Source organism: Hipposideros armiger, unplaced genomic scaffold (assembly GCF_001890085.2).
Source record: "Hipposideros armiger isolate ML-2016 unplaced genomic scaffold, ASM189008v1 scaffold_940, whole genome shotgun sequence".
In the NCBI taxonomy this organism is placed as follows: Eukaryota; Metazoa; Chordata; class Mammalia; order Chiroptera; family Hipposideridae; genus Hipposideros; species Hipposideros armiger.
Window position 1 is genome coordinate 157351 of NW_017732290.1, and position 19449 is coordinate 176799.

The 19449-nt window shown below is 40.8% G+C and overlaps 1 protein-coding gene across 1 annotated transcript in view; it reads left to right on the forward strand.

Moving 5' to 3' along the window:
* The window catches only part of TULP4 (TUB like protein 4), a 195693-nt gene that overhangs the window by 120586 nt on the left and 55658 nt on the right, over positions 1-19449 (forward strand). The window contains exons 3-4 of the mRNA XM_019630765.1: positions 9217-9345; positions 17605-17766. Coding sequence (XP_019486310.1) covers positions 9217-9345; positions 17605-17766 — 291 coding nt within the window. The remainder of the gene's footprint in view (positions 1-9216; positions 9346-17604; positions 17767-19449) is intronic.

Below are 19449 nucleotides of genomic sequence, written 5' to 3' on the forward strand. Positions count from 1 at the left end.
CACCAAAATGCCTCAGGGTCCACAAAACTGTCAAGGTCACCCAGAACAAGGAAAGTCAGAAGTGTCAGAGTCAAGAGGAGCCTCAGGAGACACGACGACTAAACTTAGCAGTATTCTGGATGGGATCCTGGAGAGAAAAAGGAAACGAAGGAAATGTGGATAAAGGACGGACTTCAGTCAGTGATAATGTACCCATCTTGGCTTGTTATGAGTTGTGACAAATCTACCGTACTCATGGAAGGTGTCACTAATACAGGACTGGGAGTGGGGCACACGGGCCTCTGGACGATCTTTGCAATATTTTTGGTACATCTAAAGCTCTTCTAAAATTTAAAGTTTATAGAAATCTAAAAAGTTGTTTACCCTTTGGCATGACTCCAGGAGCTAATGTTTATACAGTGCATCAGTGTCTTCAAACACATTTACAGTTCCTCTCGGAGTTTCTCCTCTACTTTCTACTTAGGCAAGGGGGTTATTTTTTATGAGCATTAAGCTCATATCTAAAAACCATGTAGGATCTAGCACCACTGTTAAAACAGAATTGGGTGGTAAAGATCAAGCAGAGTGATCTCTTTTGCTCTGGCCGAGTTTTTCATCTGTTGATTATTTCACCACCACACAGGGGACAGCGTCAGCACTGGGTGAGGCCTTGCCTGAGCCTGGGGAGCTGCACTGTGTCTGTCCAGAAAGGCCCCCCACAGCTGATGGGCCTGACTGTCAGAAAGGCAAGTGTGCTCTGCTGGCCTTGCCTCATGTGACAGATGGTGTCGCTCACACGGGTGGAGAGCCCTGGGGAGGAGCAGCCTCAGGGAGAGTAGATCAGGGACTGTCAGGGATGTGCCAACAGCGTGCTGTCCATCAGGCATCCAAGTGGAGGGACTGGGAGGAGATGGAGGAAGCCACCGAAGCTAAGGGTTTGGAAGTCATCGGTGTTCAGATGGCTAAGCGCTGGATTTAGTGATGAGACTAGATCAGATCACTAGGAACTCAGTGTAGACAGAAGAGAGAAGGGTCGGGACTGAGCCCTGGAGATCTGCCGCACTGAGAGGATGGAGAGGAAGCTTTAGCAAAGGCAAGACTGAGGAGTGTGGAAGCCCATGGAGTGGACGCGGTGAATGCTGCCTGAGAAGGCTCCCAGCTGTACCTGGTCCCCTTTCCCACTCGTGCTAAGCAGCCAGCAGCCAGTGACAGACCTGACACACAGGAGAACACAAAAGCCTGCCCCTTGCCTCAAAGTGGGATGACTGTGTTGCATTTGACACACGAGTGCACCCTGTGGGGTTAGACTGTGGAGGCTGGTCTCCAGCAGACCATCCTTCCTTCCTTCACTCCCCAGCCCTGTCCTACGCCTGGACAGCCTTTCTCCTGAGCACGCAGGAGAAGCCACGGTAAAGCACCTACGTGAGTACACAGGAACCTCCGCTGTAGGCTTGGCTCTTAGGGATCCTAACCGAAGACCATAGGCGAGGAAAGTGCCATAGTAACTGTTAGCTCTTAATCTTCCTTTTCCCTAAACAAAGCCTCTTTTCCCAGGCAACATCGCTCTCCCTCTGTGGGTGCCCTTCCCCCACCTGGAATGCCCTTCATAGCCCCTGCTCTTGCTGTAACTGCCCTGAGCCTGTTGGCTGTCAGAAAGGAGGCCCCCTTCTCCGCAGAGGGGTGCAGTGGCTAAGGGCAGGATTAGAAGGCCTGGCCAGTTGGGTAGCACAGAGCAGGAAGCAGTTACAATAGTTCCGCCTATGAGAGTTGGAAAAGATGTTTTTACAGAGGAAGTAACATTTGAACTGCTCATTGAAGGAAATCCCGTGCCAGCTTCACAGCTCACCTCAGACCCACGTCGGAGCAGCTGTCCGTGTCGTCGCTCAGCCCCGCGGTGTGGACTGTGCAGCCTCTTTAGATGGATCTCTGCGGCCTTGGCGTTGGAGAGCGTTCCGGGCACACCGCCCTGCCCTGCACAGTTCACCTTCAGCCAAAGCAAGTTGGCAGAAGGAGTGAAGAGGACGTTAGGAACGACGTGATTTCACCCTCACTCGATCTGATCTCTTAGTCATCCATAATCAGCCGCCTTCCATAATCTGTCCCCTTCTTCTGGGACCCCTGACTGCAGGACATTCTCCTCGAGGGCACATCGGTGCCTCCTATATTTTCGGCCCTCGGGGGGCCTTGTGTTGGCTATGTTGCAGGTGCGTCGTAGTGACTGGGATCCGTAAGATTCTGATGTGCCCTGGGAGGAAATCATGAAGGGATGCGTAGCTGGTGACGCATAGCGTGGAACTGAGTAATCATTTCCTAAAGCACAGAGAGGGAAAGACCTTGCAATGTCTTAGAGCGTGTGACAAAGACATCCCAAACTGAATAGGATATAAAAGTCTATGAAGATAAGTAAAAATGAGAAGCAAAATATGAAATAATTTTATACCTGTTAGATCATAAACAATTTTAAAAGTCTGACAGTGTTGAGTAGTCTGGATTTAGGCACCAGCCACTTTTGAAAACAACCTAGCAAAGTCATGTCAGCTCTAAATTGGCTAAAGCCAATAGCCGCTGTCACACTAAGAGCATTTACATAAGAGTAAGTGGGAAGAGATATGGAGAAAACATGCTTTACCATGGAAGATGCTTTGTAGCCTCAGTGAATGGGTTTGTGGTTGAAAATACTTTGCTATCAAGTTTCTACTCATGAGATAGAATGGAGAAAGATCAACGTTAGAATCACAGGGAGTATTATTTCCCTGGATTTTGAGGTGTGCACAGAACAGTGGCTCTAAATGGTCACGAGATGAAGGTATTAACTGTTGGGTTTCCTGCAGACTGGATTTTTAATGTAGTTATTCAGAGCATTTTCTATATTGCTGTAGTGGAAGGTTTGCTCCCACTTGGCAGGTGAGAAGGCTGGGAATGATGATTATGCATTCTTATCAGGATACTTGGTAGAGTTCTTTTTTCCTAACTTGGCCCTGGCTGATAATGTAAACTCCATCCAGCAAGGTTTGGAAAACATCAGGAAGGAATGTGTAGCTCTGAGTTTCCTGGGACATGTCCTAGAGAAGCTGGGATGAGAAAGTCACCCCCCAACACATTTGGGTTCAGAGCCATTTGGAGGCACCGTGGTCCCTGGGTTCCAGCGCTCTGACCACAGACCTGTGTTTCCTGAACTCCTTTATTGTCTCTGAACCATTTCCTTCTAGGAGTTCTTAGCAACAAATTGAATTATATGAATGAATGAGGACTGAATTTGTGAACATTTAAATTAGAGAAATAAGTTATATTACATGGAAATAAAAGCTAAAAATTTTCTCAAATACAGTCAGTGTTCAGAAGAGAAACTCCTACAACTCAAAAATAAAAAAGACAACCCAATTAAAAAGGGGGGGAAGATCTGAACAGACATTTCTCCAAAAAAAAAGATATACAATTGCCCAAAAAGCACTTGAAAAGATGCTTAGCACCATTAGTCATCAGGTAAATGCAAATCAAAGCCACTCACACTCACCAAGATGGCTATAATAAAAAAGACAGGTAGCAGCAAGCATTGGTGAGGATGCGGAGAAATCGGAACCTTCAAGTATTGCTGCTGGGAAAGTATTGGGTTGTCGGAAAAGTCATGATGCATTTTTGCAATGAAAAACAGAAAAAAATATGTCATGACTTTTCCGACAACCCAATAAGTTGATGTAGCCACTTTGGAAAACAATCTGTAAGTTTCTTTAAAAGTTCGATTTGACCCAGTAACACCACTCCTAGGCATATACCCAAGAAAATGAAAACATATGTCCATACAAAAATTTGTACACAAATGTTCATAGCAGTATTATTTATAATAGCCAAAAGATGGAAACACCCAAATGTTTATCAGCGGCATATATCAACAAAATGTGGTATATCTATACAGTGGAATATTATTTGGCCATATAAAAGAAGTAAGTACTGATACAGGCTACAACATGGATAAAAGCCTTGAAACTATTATGCTATGTGGCACAAAAGGCCACATAATGTATGATTCCATTTATATGAAATGTACAGAATAGGCAAGTCCATACAGACAGAAAGAAGATTAGCGACTGCCTGGGGTTGGAGGGAATATTGGGGGGGTTGATGTAGATATTCTAAAATTTTATGTGATGGTTGCACAGCCCGGTGAAAACGTATACTAAAAGCCATTGACTAATCACCCATCTTTTAAATGGGTGAATTGTATAGCATGTGAATTTTGTCTCAATAAAGCTGTTATTACCCCGCCCCCAAGAAAAACCTTATTTAAACCAATTCTAACATCTTACTGTTGAGAGACAATATTATAAAATTCTACAGAAATATGGTTAATTGTCCTTCAGGAATAGTTCAATTTAGAAAGATTTGTGGAGTGTGCCTGGCATAGTGCTGGGGCCCCAGGACCACAAAAGCAAAGTTGTTGTCAGGTTGGGGAGGAACATAGACGTTTGGGGAAGTAGTGCAGGGCGTGATTGCATGCACCACAGCTGGAGAGAGGGTGCCGTGGTCATGGCAAGAGGGAGTGGTGAGACCGTCACCTTCACCACCAGGTGCCCAGGGGCAGAAGGGAGTTCCAGGCCAAAGGTGGCAGCAAGTGTGTGGGGCTGTTGATTTTTAAGGTACAGAGTTGTTTAGGTGGGTGTGGAAAAAGGGACTGACTTTCAAACCGTTTATTTTATATTACAGAAGAGGAAACCATACATGTAAATAGTGTGCTGAACCAGACTTAGGTTCTGGAAGTTCTAGCTCACAAATCAATAAGACAGAGGTCTCATTTGTTGAATGATTGCTGTGTGCCTGGCACTGTTCTAGGTCCTTTCTCATATTCCTCACAAGCCTAGAGAGACATGCTGCTGTTTCCTCCACTGGCAGATGAGGCTGGTGAGCGGGGAGGCCACACGCCTGTCACGGCACTTCACAGGACCTTCCTGCTGGCGGGCACTTGTCGGAAAACTGCTGTGCACATTGAATTTCTTCCAGCCTCTATTTTAAGATGCTCTTGGTTCTTTGTTTAAATGACTAAATGTGTCTAAAATTAAACTGGTATTCATTTTTATTTTTCTTGTACAATTGAAGTTATTGCTGTTTCACTTAATAAATTAAAAACAACTGAGTGGTAATAATCATTTGTAGGGATTTATTACTCGAGCTATTTGTATTTAGCATTCTTTCTAATTATGTTCTTTTTAGGTTGAGGGAAATGTTTCTGAATATTGGTGACCCTGGTTGTTCACTGAGGTGGTTTCCTGTATATTTCTATAAAATATAAATCATATTCATATTTGTCAACACCATTTGAAGAGTTCTGCCTGAAAAGGAGAACATCCTTGAGTTGGGTTAACTGACTCTTTTGTTCTTCCTAAAAATAGTTCTAGGTGTCAGAAGTAAGGTGACTTTTTAGGCATTAGATTACAGCCCAAATAGACCTTCAGCAGAGCTGCCCTACATTTTAGTGTCGATTTCTCTACTTTTAACAAGTATTTATTGATACAAATAACTGTAACATGATAGAACATCTTACATTGGCGAGGGTAGCAGGCTGGCGTTGGTTTTCAACAATCAAAGACCCTGGTCAAAGCTTAGCTTATCCTGTCTTCTTAGTAGAAGAACATGCACTTCAACCAACACCCTAAATGCTGAGGTTCTTTTGTGCTCAGTGGAAACCTGAGCCCCATTTTCCTTTAAAAGGGAAGGAAAGTTCTGTCTTAGACTGTCTGGGCACATGCTGAGCACCCTGCCACATAATCGGGGTGACTGAGAACACAGCTGGCCGGCTGGTTGGTAATTCATCAATGCTCTGGTATGTCCTAACGCTGCCAGATAGACTGCAAGGATCCAGAGAGCAGGAAATCAGCTGCCGGGAGATAAGGCGGGCAGCTACGCGCTGCAGACGGGAGAGGAAATGAGAATGCTAATCCAGGGAGACAGCCTTAGCAGTCGACTTTATTTTTAAACCAAGAATCGTCAGAAAGATGCCTTTAATGTAGGGGCGCTGCCCACCTATCCAGTTGTACTGGTAGAACTCACAGCAGAGAAGTGTGCAAGTGGGGACTGCATTTCCACTCACTGCTGTGTCTCAGTTGATCAGGAATTAACAAAAAGATGAGAGGGAGTTTGGGAACTTGCTGTTTCTCCAACAACTGCCACTATGTTCTCATAAGACCACAAACTCTTTAAAGTTAGAAATTAAAATATGTTTCACCTCTGCTCTTTTGTGTTTGTTTCATGCTGTGACCGTGCCAGCCGGCTATTTTCATGACGAAGAGGGGCATAATTATTGATGTGAGCTAAACATGCAGCCATACGGTAAAGCAAAAACATGCAAGTATAGAAAATGTGACTGACTTCTACACTCCCAAATCTGCTACTGTTTTATAAGGAAGGTCATAGTAGGTGAACGTTCACTGTGTTAAGGAAACAATTCCAAAAACGATCAGTAGTGAATGTCATGTCATTGGTCGTATTCTGTCCTGTGGCAACCATTCTGGCATCCGTCAGTGATTGTGGGCTTACACATCGCATATGTGGCTTTAGGAACCAAACTGTAGCCGCCTACGTGCACCTTTGTGAATTGTGGTGATTGGGCCACATCATCATGGGGTCTGGAAGAAGTTTATGAAGTTGGCTTTTATTGACCATTAGGAAATTCTGAATTTTATGATACAGTCAGTGCATTTAAAGGCTTTCGTTGTTGTGTTGGTTTTACTCTTTTAAAAAATTAGATCAGTAATTTAAATAGAGAATTTTAAAAACTAGACTTAAAAAAACTGAACCTGGATTTGTGTCGAGGGCCCTCCTGTGTGTTCACAACTCTCTAATTGCAACTCGAGTACTAGATTGGGTCCACTTAGTGAACTGAGCTCTGTGGGGATAGAGATGGCTTAACGTCTATGCTTAACACCTAACAGCTTGTAATAGACAAGCAGTCACTATTAGCTGCTGTTAAAATGCCTTTGGGAGTTGAATAACCTGCTTGAAATCCTTTTCAATAACCTTTTATAGTTCAAAGATTTAACTGAATGAGGGTCATAACTTCTAATTATGTATTCCTGTTTGGCACAATATACCCAAAATGACCGTGTGCCAGTATTCAGAGGTGAGCTCAGCTCAGTAGGGAGGGTGCATGTCCACGGTAGTACAGCGGATGGTGTAACTACCTGCACACCCGTGACAGAGCAAGGCGAGTGGTCTCGGCAGAGGGATAGAGCCCGACAGGGCTGCCAAGAGTTATCAGTGTCTGCACCCGTGGCAGTTCCCTTTGGCGTGGGAGCCATCAACGCAGCTAGATTTGACTGGTGATTGCTTTGATCAGGATTGCAACCACACAGTTCTCATTGATTTTTGCAGTTTTACATAAGAGCTACACCATCCTTACATTGTAAGTGGGTAATAATTTTCTCTTGGAAAATTTGAGGATTTTATTGTGCATCTTACAACTAATGCTAATACCACCATGTGTGGCAGACCAAGGCTGGGGGCCGCTCCTACCTCCTTGGTGCCCTGAAAACAAGCTTCATGACCTAAACTCAGGTGTGCCCATGGTACAGCTTTGAGAAGTGATGGGGCTTCTGCTTTGGTCTGTGTTTTGGACACAGATGGGCGTGAGGACGGGTCTGGCCTTTTGGGGGTCCTTAACAATCTCATTGGCCCCAGTTGCTATTTTAGAATACAGCTTACCTTGAACAACATGGGTTTGAACTGCACAGGTCCACTTATATGCAGATGTTTTTTAGTATATGTACAGTCAGCTCTCTGTATCCCCAGGCTTTGCAGCCACAGATTCAACCAACTGCAGATGAGGAGGGCCGACTGTATGCATTGGTCTATGCCATTTTATATAGAGGACATGAGCACCCCTGGATTTTCGTATTCACAGGGGTCCTGGAACCAATCCCCTATGGATACTGAGGGACGGCTGCAGTTAAGTTTTGGGGGAGTCAGAAGTTATAGGTGGATGGATTTTTGACTAAGCCCCTCTAACCTAGTGTTGTTCAAGGGTCAGTTGTGTAAGTTAAATTTGGAGACCATTTCCACAGGTGCCACACATTCACAAGGGTTATTAATTGATTAGGCACGAAGTCCTAGGAGGAGACAGGATTCAGACCTTCCTTATGAATTACAGGCGCGCTCTTGCTGGTTAGTGGCAGTCCTAGTTTGACCGACACTCATCAGCATATGACCGCATGTCTGTGAATGTTCCGGCTCCCAGCGGACTTTTCCCAAGAGTGGGATGCAGTCTTCTCCAACTCCATATTGGTTACAACGTCACACGGCGTGAGCCAAATAAGTACAAGCGCAATGTCTGACAGGATGAATTAATTTGACATAATGTCCAGCATGGGCCAGCCTGGTGACACTCGGGGCACTTTCTCCACAGCAAACACGGGCTGTTGGTTTTGTGGCTCCCGGGCTCCTGGGTTCACTTAATAGCCCTGTGTCCTTACAGGTTTCCCTGGGCCCCATGAGGCACGCATTTACCTAATCCCACAAACCACCTCATAGAGGGTCCACCTTTTACATGAGGGAGCGATAGTTGAGAAAGATGGAAGTGATTATCCTGGGTCAGAATTTTTCACATTTAAAATTAAGTTTTTATACTCACACATTTTGAAACTTATAATTTTTTTCTATTTCCTTTGTGATGAATTCTAAACAACTTAGATATTTCAAATGTGTGTTTTCCGAGTTGGCCATGTTTAGATGCTGAACTACTTGGAAGTAAGAGTCTAGAAAAGATACAGAAAATTTCCCTTTGGGATGAAAATGAAATTAAATAGGCCCCATCCTTTCCTCTTTCTGTGCTAAATAAATAATAGCCTGATTCAAATACACTATAAATTTTGTGAAAATTGTTTTCCCATCATACAAAACCATCAGATGAGCGATCCTTGCACTTGTGAGAGGCAACGCAGAGCACAGATGGGCACTGGGCCCTCTCTGTTTTTATAACAGTGGGCATTTTCATGTTATAGTTTGTTGTTTGCTCAGGTGTCTGCCGTTTGTCAGGAAGCCATGTCTTGTGGGTCTGGTTCCCTGGGACGCTGCCATGTGGGGTCTGTGCCCTGTCCCCTCCGCTAATCCGCACATCCTCCCCCAGTCTTCTCCTCTGACCACGCGTTCGCTCTGCTTAGTACCAAAGTTTGATCTCTTGGTAGGCGTCATCCTGGGCCGTGTGACCCTGGTTCCTTCCCGGTGGTAAATATCTTCTTGGTTGTTTTCTAGGTTGTGCTGGTGAGGTGGAATGAACCGTACCAGAAGCTGGCCACTTGTGATGCAGACGGAGGGATATTTGTGTGGATTCAGTATGAAGGAAGATGGTCTGTGGAACTGGTTAATGACCGAGGGGCTCAGGTGAGTGGGCGGGAATACGCCGCAGAGCATGCGCCAGGGCAAAGGAAAACTCACCAGAAATAGGTGGAGCAGAAATAAATGAAACCAGAACCCTGCGTTTCCTTCCTTATGAGAGTGTCACTAGATAAAAAGAGAAAGATCATACTTCCTTCTCTTCAACTATGCTGCTGTTGTGAGAACACGCCAAGTTTTAAGCTTTAATTAAATCTGTGAAATCATTTTTACCATTCAGTGTTGTGATTATATGTTAAATTTGGATCCTCTGAAGCGCTTCCCACATATCACTTTTTTGCTCCCTTCCAAAAGGTATTTTCCCTTGTGTTGTAATCTTCATGGTTCCTCACAGGGAGTTCTACCTGTTTCTCACAACCCACTCACCAAGCTGAGCTTTTAACGCTTTCTTCTATCAGGTTTCAATTAACGTGGCCACCTGTTGTCATCTGTCAACTCTTCCTTTCTGACACAAATTTGTCTCTGCTCTGAGGAAAACAATTGCTCCAGGGACACCCTGCTGAGCCATGCTGTGTTAAAACCTGCTTCACAGATTCTTCTGGTTTATGGGACAGCTCTACTCTGCGTTCCGTGTGATGATGGTCTGCGTGGAACTCCTGTTCTGTGTTTCAGGACGCATGTCCCATCCCAGGGATTTAACAGAACTTTGGCCTCAGAGCCCAGCGCTCAGGAGACCTTTATTGATGAGGGGTTTCTTAGACTGTTTTACTCTCCAGGGATGGTGTCCCCCTGCCTGCCTCTATACATTTCTAAGGAAAGGATTCTCATCCTCTCCTCTCCCATCTGTTGCTTAAATAAGCTATGAGCTCCCCAAGTTTGAAAGATACAGACCAGTGAAGTGACATAAAACTGCAAGGAATGAAGATATTATTAGCATTTATTAGTAGCAGACTTGAGGATCTTTTTGAGATGTCAGAAGACATCTCAGATCACAGAAGACAAATCCATCTCTGAGTAAAAACAATATTTCTTTCTTTGTGAGTTTAATTTTGACTGACTCTGAAAAGGCCTTCGCTGTTTCCTGCATACTTCCACAGAGTGAAAATGGAAGAGATAGAACCTGACTTGTGACTGCAAATTAGCCTTCTAAATAGAGTTGTTGGTGTAGAAATCCCCGTGACTGAGAAGTTCATGTCACACAGGGGGTCGATGTTGTGGTCAAGAGCGTGAGCTCTGCGGTCAGACCACACAGGCCAAGAATCTCACTCTATGACTTCTTGATGGGAAATACTTAACTTCTCTGTGCCTCAGTTTCCTCATCTGTAACATCTAATGGTGACTGCCTCAGAGGGTCACTAGGAGGATTGAATAAGATTAAGTATGGAAAGTGCTTATAGCACTGTCTACACATGATAGTTGTCTTCACATCTTGGCATAGTATCTGTAGAATTATGAGGTGCTACTACCTCGTAGCCCCCAAGCACAGAGTTTACCTGCCCTACAATAGTAGCCATAATGTCATCACCAATGATCAGCTTCAGGTCTTGAGGCAGCAGCTCTTCATGGCTTTCTGTGAAGTGGAGACTTCTCTGAAGGGTCTCTAAAGTGCTGTAATTCTCTTGACCACCAAAGTATGAACTCTTCTCCTTAGAAAGGCCCAGTGGTGAGGTGAGATGTGGCTTTAATTGGACAGCAGGAGGCCTTTAAAGCATTACTTAGAGAAAGAAAGTGACACGTAACTGGAGTGCCAACTCAGTGCTTGGCCTTTTCATGTGTTATCTCTCAGTCACCACAGGAACCCTATTTGGAAGATGTTATTCTCAGTTAATAGAAAGAAGAAAACCCCACAAAAGCCCAGGTCAGGGAGGTTCAATAACTTGCCCAAGAAAGTTCATAGGTGTGAAAGTCAGAATTTGAACTAGGTTTGAGTCCAAAACGCTCTATCACAGTGTCTTGTTCCCAGACAAGAAACTGTTTTCCCTTTTAGCAGAAATGCATGTATTCATAATATATTGATAAGACATACTGTTCCAAACAGTTTCTTTTAAGATGACAATATGTTTAATTGCTTCATGTTTTATTCCTGCCTTGTGTCTTCCCAAGTGCTTATTTAATTCTTTCAGTTCTAAGTGTACCTTTTCTGTATTCACTGTCCTAAGATACATCTTTAGAAGGGAGATGACTGAGAGGTCTCCTTCCTACCCTTGTTACTCAGATGTGGCCACAGGTTTCCAATCTATGCACTTTCCCTCTGACGTGGTACATGACACCCAGGAAAGGCCCTTCCTGGAGTCACGGGACAAAAGGCCGCTGAATCCAGAAGAGCCTGGCGGCTCTTGATCACTGAGGCTTTGGGAGAGCGATCTTAATCAAAAAGGGGAAATGTGAAAGTTAAACTGAAACCTCATTTAAAAGGAGTTGAGAGTCTGGAAGAAAGAACTCTTGATGTATGTGACTCTCAACGCAGACTACTGACCCCACAGGAAGAGAAAAACCTTGCATCTCTGACGGGAAGTGATGCTACGTTACTACCTCAGCAGGAGGAGGAAAGATTCCTCCTCGCCAGTAACAGCCCAGCCAGTAACAGCCCAGCCGATGGGAGACCGCCAGAACTCAGCCAGTGAAAGTCACTAAACGTTGAACCTCCCATTTCCTCCAGTGAACACTCCATTTACCACAGCCCCTTCCAAGTCCATAAAAGAGCATTTCTCTCCTTTGTTTCTTGGGACTTGTGCATTGTTCACCTTTAGACCGCATGTTCCTAATTGCAATTCTTTGTTATTCCTGAATAAACCCATCTGGCTGTCTGTTTGGTAAAGGTCAACATTATACAAAAGAGCTCAGGCCTCATAACCATTTGAGAGTCCAGCCTCAGCAGCCTCACGAAGCTGCTGCCACATATTTTCTCCGGACGGCAGCCTTTCTGAGGAGGAAACCTCTGTCACCTCCATATAGCAGCAGCATGGTCTCCGCCACCACCATATTCCTCAGCTTTTCTTGTGATTTAGAATTGGGTGCAAACAAGCATGTTCAAAAAAGAAAGGGAGAATGAATTCAGAGATGGAGGTGAATGAGCTTACATGGGCCATAGAACTTCTGGAAGCACCTAGACACAAAAATGCCTGTGCCTGCCGGGTTCTACCCACGTAATCACTGTATCTTGTGACCTGATTCATATTTTTATATAATTTTATGTTTTGGAACTCTGAGTTCCTCAGAACCCATTGAGCAGTTGTCACCATTAAATGCCTACATTTGAGGGAGGTTTTGTTGCTTTTAATTGTGTTGGAGTCAGATCTTCTCTAAGTAAAAAACATCACACTCTGGTGGTGACGAATCACTGATCAAAGGAGTGGTGGGTGTGCACCTGAAGCAGTGTCTGGCGGGAGGAAGGACAGTTGTGTGGCTTGGAAGAGGAACATCCTTGAAGTCTGCAGAGAAAAATGACGCTTTTTAGAAGAAATGACAGGTGATTCTTGTTATATAGCGATTCTTTCACTGAGACAAAGTAATCAAACATCTGATAAAAGTGAAGTGATGCTGTAACAATCTATTTTTCAGGAAATGATTGAGTCTTATTTCAAAAATGAGCCTGGAACAGTGTATGCATTGTTTTATATTAGTCACCAAGGATGGTCTGATAAAAAGCTGCCTCAGGCAGTGGGCAATACAGGCTGCTGTCAGCTTCAGTTAATCCGGTCTGAGAACGCTCATCCCTGAACCAACGGCACTGCAGTCCTCTGCAACTGAAAGACATCCCGTGGAAGGGGACTTTCTGTTCATTTTCTTTACAGCATTTGGTACTCAGTTTCCCCTGTTTTGTTTTTCCAATTGTAGTATATTCTTATCACTCTGTGCTGACCTAATTTAACAAATCCAATTAGTTTATGTAAGCATCCCATTATCATTTTTTGTGATTGTAAGATTGGTGATGCCTCGGAGAACATTGTTTATACTGACTATATGTTTTAGTCCTCTAATATGATATTTTTCCTTTTAGTAAAATATTTTCCAAGATAAATGAGTTAAAATGCGTGTAAATAAATGGCATTATCTTTGCAGAATGAAAGGACTTTTAAATTTTACTACAGAATTCATGTGTTGTCTCTAAAACATGTTTTAAATTCTTAAGAAGAACTAGATATGTAATTGGTTGAAACATAAGGTCAGTGAAACCAAAGTTCTGAGTTGACCTAAGGAAGCAACTATTTTCAGTAACCTCAGACCACCTGTTTGTCAAGAGCTATCTCACACATCTCTGCCATTGTCACAATGGAGACATTGAACATAAATTCATAACCCCTGCTGGGAAAACAGCAAAAGTTCATGTTCTTTGATTTTATTATTATCTCAAATGTGATATATCTAGTAATGCCACAAATTTTAAAGAAAGTTGAACATTTCTAAGTATAAACAATAGTGAAGATTATAGGTATACATTTTTTCTTTTATTTAGAAAAGATTAAAGAAAAAGCAGTACAAACTGAAAAAGTAAATTAAAATGATAGAAATAGGACGAAATATAACAATAATTAGAATAAGTATAAATGGACTAAATTTACCAATCAAAAAGATAATGCTTGATAGATTATATTTCTTAAGACTAAAATTTAAGGACACGTAATTTTCAGGTAAAAGGATGGAAAAGATATATCGGGCAAATATCAAGGAAAAAAGAAAGATGAAGTAGCTAGTATTACTATCAGTGAAAACAGACTTAAAGACGGAAAGCAGTGTTTGGGTTATAAAGGATTACCACATGATGATAAAAGCTGTAGTTTACCAAGAAGATTTTAAATATGTGTGCACCTATGAATAGTAGCCTCAAAATATATGGAGGAAATTGACAGAACTGAAAGGAGAAATTGATAATTTCATTGATATACTCAGATGTTTCAACAAACACAAAAATCAGCAAAGATACTGAAGATCTGAACAACACAATTAACAGCTTGACCAAATGGACATTTATAGATTCTGTATCCACCAATGAGAGAACATACATTTTTCTCAAACACATAGAACATTTACAAAAATTGATCATGTTCTAGGGTTGCACAGACTTTTTCTGTGATGGGGCAGATAGTAAATATTTAAGGCTTTGTGGACTAGAAGCCAAAATTGAGGCTATTATGTAAATACTGTATAACAAGAAAGCAAATGGATTTCCAGAAAACTTTTATTGGTGAAATTGAAAACCTTATTTATGGACACTAAAATTTGAATTTGGTATAATTTCACATATAACAAAATATCATTCTTCTATTCATTTTTTTCTCAAACTGTTTTGAACCATTTGTAGATTGTAGGCTAAGCAAATATAGATGGCACGACAGATTTGGCCCACTGGCCATAGTTGGCCAACCCGTTTTAGGGCATAAATTAAACCTCAGCAAATTTCCACTGGTAGGTATCATAATTAGAGACCATAATTTCTGAATACAATGCTGCTAGATTAGAACTTAATAACAAAGATAAATTTAAGAAATTCCTGTATGTTTGGTAATTTTAAAATACATTGTAATAGCCAAATACTGGGAGCAACCTAAATGTCCAGCAATTTAGGTGGATAAATAAATTGTGTATTTATACAATGAAATATCACTCATCTATAAAAAGAAATGCACACAAACTGCTCTCACAATCATGCTAACTAAAAGCAGCCATACACAAAAGTCAACGTGCTGTATGGTTCCATTCATGTGAAATCCTAGAACAAGCAACTGGACAGAAATCCGATCACTCAGTGGTTGCCTTGGACCAATTTTAAAATACATTGTTAAATAGCATTGTTAAAGAATAAACTTAATGGACATTTATAAAATCGTAGATCTGAATAATAAAATCACTACATATCAAAATTTGTGAGATATGATTCAAGTGACATGAGAGAAATACTTGTATATATCCCCTTAATTATTTATATTAGAAAGGAATAAAACTTTGTTCTTACAATATAAGGATCAGTAGTCAGATAAGTATCCGACATTAAAAAGTTACCAAATGAGCAACAATAAATCCAATGAAACAAGAAAGATAATTTGTAATTTAGTGGTGGGAAAGAATAGTCTTTTTGACAAGTGTGCTAAAACAAGTGATTATCTGTATTATTTATTTTTAAAGAAGAATCTTGATTCTTACCTAACACCCTGCACAAAAAATTAACCCTAAATGAAACATAGATATAAAATGTAAAAGCTAAACTTTTCCTGGAAACGTTGAATTTGCAATGCTGGGTAAAAATTCTTTGGATTGGACACAAAAAGCATGAACCATAAAAAGAAAAAAATCGATATTGGACTTCATCAAAATTTAAAACTTTTTCTCTTTGAAAGATACCATTAAGAAAATAAAAAGGCACACCACAGAGTGGGAGAAATTATTTGCAGCACATACATCTGATAAAAGATTGTATCTAGAATTTTTCCAACACAATAAGAAGGCCAGCTTCTTCTTAACATATATGAATAGGTGACTATGAATATATACATAGGAATAGATATATATGGCAAGTGATTTGAACTGACATGTTCCAAAAGATGATGTGACATTGATCAGTAAACACAGGAAATGATGCTCAATGTACTAGTCGTTGGGGAAATGCAAATTTAAAGTACAATGTCATATCACTATACACCTACTATGATAGCTAAAATAAAAAAGGCCAACAACACAAAGTGTTGGTGAGGTGTGGACCTACTAGTACTCCAATATACTGCTGATGGGAGTGTAAAACCATATAACCACTTTGGAAAACAGTTTGAAATTTCTTATGCAGTTAAATATATGCTTACTATATGACCCAGCAATTAATCCCACTCCTGGAATTATTGAGTATAGAATTTCAAACAATTATTTACTCAAGAGAAATGTGTCCACAGAAGGTCTTGCACATGAATGTTCATAGCAATTTTGTAATAGCCAAATACTGGGAGCAACCTAAATGTCCAGCAATTTAGGTGGATAAATAAATTGTGTATTTATACAATGAAATATCACTCATCTATAAAAAGAAATGCACACAAACTGCTCTCACAATCATGCTAACTAAAAGCAGCCATACACAAAAGTCGACGTGCTGTATGGTTCCATTCATGTGAAATCCTAGAACAAGCAACTGGACAGAAATCCGATCACTCACTGGTTGCCTTGGACCAAGAGTGAGGGTAGGGGGATGACTGCCGAGGGGAACTTTCATTTATTATATGTAAATTATACTTAAATAATGTTGAATTTTAAAAGACTAAAAAATATAACCAACTACTTGCCAGGAATTTTGAAAACTTACATGAACTGGACAAATTCCTAAAAAATATTTTAATAGAATTGACTCAAGAAGAAATAAAAATCTTGAAAGCTTGACTACTCCTACATCTATGACATAAATTAAAGCAATGGTTTAAAATCTTCCCACAAAATGATTCAGAGCCAGGTGGTTTTATAGGCATATTCTACCAACCTGTCAAGAACAGGTCATCCCAGTTTATACAGGATCTTCCAGGTAGTGGGGGGAAAGGGCCTACTCTCCAACTCATTCTGAGATATCAGCATAATCCTGAGAAGTCCAGACAAAGACGTTAAGTAAAAGGAAATCAATCTGTTTCACTCATGAACACAGATGTAGAAATTTCAAACACATTAGCAAATCAACTGTGTGTGTAAAAGACATCACTGCCAAGTTGAGCTGCTTCTACGCACACAAGGGTAGTTTTGGGAAGTTGATAAAAGCAATTCACTGTAATAATTAAAAGATAAAAAAGATATGGTCATTTGAATACATGCAATAAATGCATTAGACAAAACTCAACATCTAAGTATAAGTAATGTTTTGCAGTTATTTTTCCCCCCATTTTTTTGAGAAAATATTGTTAGCAAAACAGACAAGAAACTGAGAGCTTTACTAATTTGATAAGTGACCAAAGACACTAATGGAGAATGTTATTCACTCACCATAAGTGGGAGGACATAGAACAGTGGCTAAACGCAAGGATGCTGGAGCCACACACCCTAGAATTATTCTTGGCTCTGCCATTTGTCAACCGTGTGTGTGACCGAGGATAAGTTATTTATCCCCTCTGCCTGTTTTCTCTGTAAAATGGGCATGATAATACCGCCCACAGATGGTTCATATGATGTCTTTTATATGATGTTATAATACATGTAAATTTTATATATTTATATTTATATTCTCTTAAAGCCATCTCGATCTTAGCCAAAGGCTAAGTTAATGACCATATCTAGTCTTTGGTAAACGTACTTTCCTACTAGATTACAAACTGACCCCTTTTGTCTGTGTGTGTCTCAAAGGTGAGTGATTTCACGTGGAGCCACGATGGGACTCAAGCACTTATTTCTTATCGAGATGGGTTTGTCCTGGTCGGTTCTGTCAGTGGACAAAGACACTGGTCATCCGAGATCAACTTGGAAAGTCAAATCACATGTGGCATATGGACTCCTGATGACCAACAGGTAATGCCTCTTGAATATGGGTGTGTAATGCTAAAGCCATGAGAGCTGAGGAGGAAATGAGTTCAATACTATCACACAGGGGGGAAGGGGTTAGTGTGGGGGAGCTGGCTCCAAAGCTTCTTTGAAAATCACAAAGGAAAAGAACAGTGGCAGTGTCCAAGGACAAATTCAAACAAAAATTTGAAGTGAACCATAGATTGGAGAAATAATATTTCCCACCGCTATGGTCAATGTTGGGTTGACATTTTAATTGTAGGAAATGTTCATGCAAATTTAGCTTTAAATCTACATAAATAGCCAATTGATAAATGGAAAATGGACATAGATAATAACTTACAGAAGAAAAAGAAGTTCAATTAGTAGTCGTGGAGGAGAAGTATTCATTCTCAAGGATGTAAAATAGCATAGTGAGGATGTATTTTCACTTACTAGCAAAAAGTAATAATAAACTGGTATAGATGATTTTACTGATTATTGATAAGACTACAATCAAATAAGCATCTCATTCATTGCCGGTAGTAATGTGTATTAGACCTTTGGGGAAGCAATTTGGTATAGAGTATGTCAAAAGTCTTCAAAATTATCATCCACTTTGACCTGGTAATATACTTTAGAAATTTATCTAAAAGAAATAAAGGGAAAAAAAATAACAGTTGTTCATTAAAGCACCATTTATGATAGTAAAAATTTGGCAACAGCCTACTTGTCTAAAAATAGAAGTGCTAAGTAAACTGTGGTGTAACCACTTAAAGTATTGCATAGTAGTTCAGTGTATTATAGATTGTGGTTACAAAGGAGGCGTAATAACCTGGAGCAGCTTTTATGATACAATGTTACGGGGAAAACTCAGGATACGAAGCGGTACATGTGGTATGTACCACATCATAAAACAGCTAAGAGAAACCCATCCATGTAGGGTACAGAACTGGAAGGAAATAAACCAGAAAGCCACAAGTAGGTTGTTTTATGATGAGCCTCTGGGTCATTTTTTAAAACGTAATTTCAAAATTTTCTTTAATGTGCCTGTTCTACTTTCATGATAAAACAATGTCATAACTAATAAAATTATATATTGATAACTCATTTTTTAAATATACAAAAATCTTTGTAAATATAAAACTTGTGTTTTCCAAGTATAGCAGAATCCGTAAAATGCCAAAACATTTCATACCAGACGTTTTAGTGTAATATTGGTAAAAGCAAGTGGTATAAGATGGAGCCATAATTTTTATTTTTGAGCCACTTAATTTATTTTTTTTTTACTGAATTGCCTTCCTCTAGTCACTGTATGTTTGTTTCCATTTTTTTCAAGTAAAAATGGCCTTTTTTTTCCTGTTTCTTCTCAAAACTAGTATAGTGAGAATTATAAAAAGATATTGTCAGCTCCAAGTTTCTTCCCTCTTCCCCCCAGAGACTTCTGATTATTCAGGAGCACATGCGTGTATCTGTACGGAGCATTTGGATCTTCGTGTTATAACGTTTTATTTTTGGAGGTTTTCACTGCTCCTAGAGTCTCCTCAAAGAGAAGCGGGCCACACTCCATTAAGTAACCTTGCACGGGCACTTAACCTCTCCCTGCAGTTTTCTCCTCTGTGACAAGGGGTGTGAATGGTTTCCTGCCTGATTCCCAGGGCTTTTGTAATGATCAAATGAGGGAACAGATGTGAAATCACTTAAAAGTAT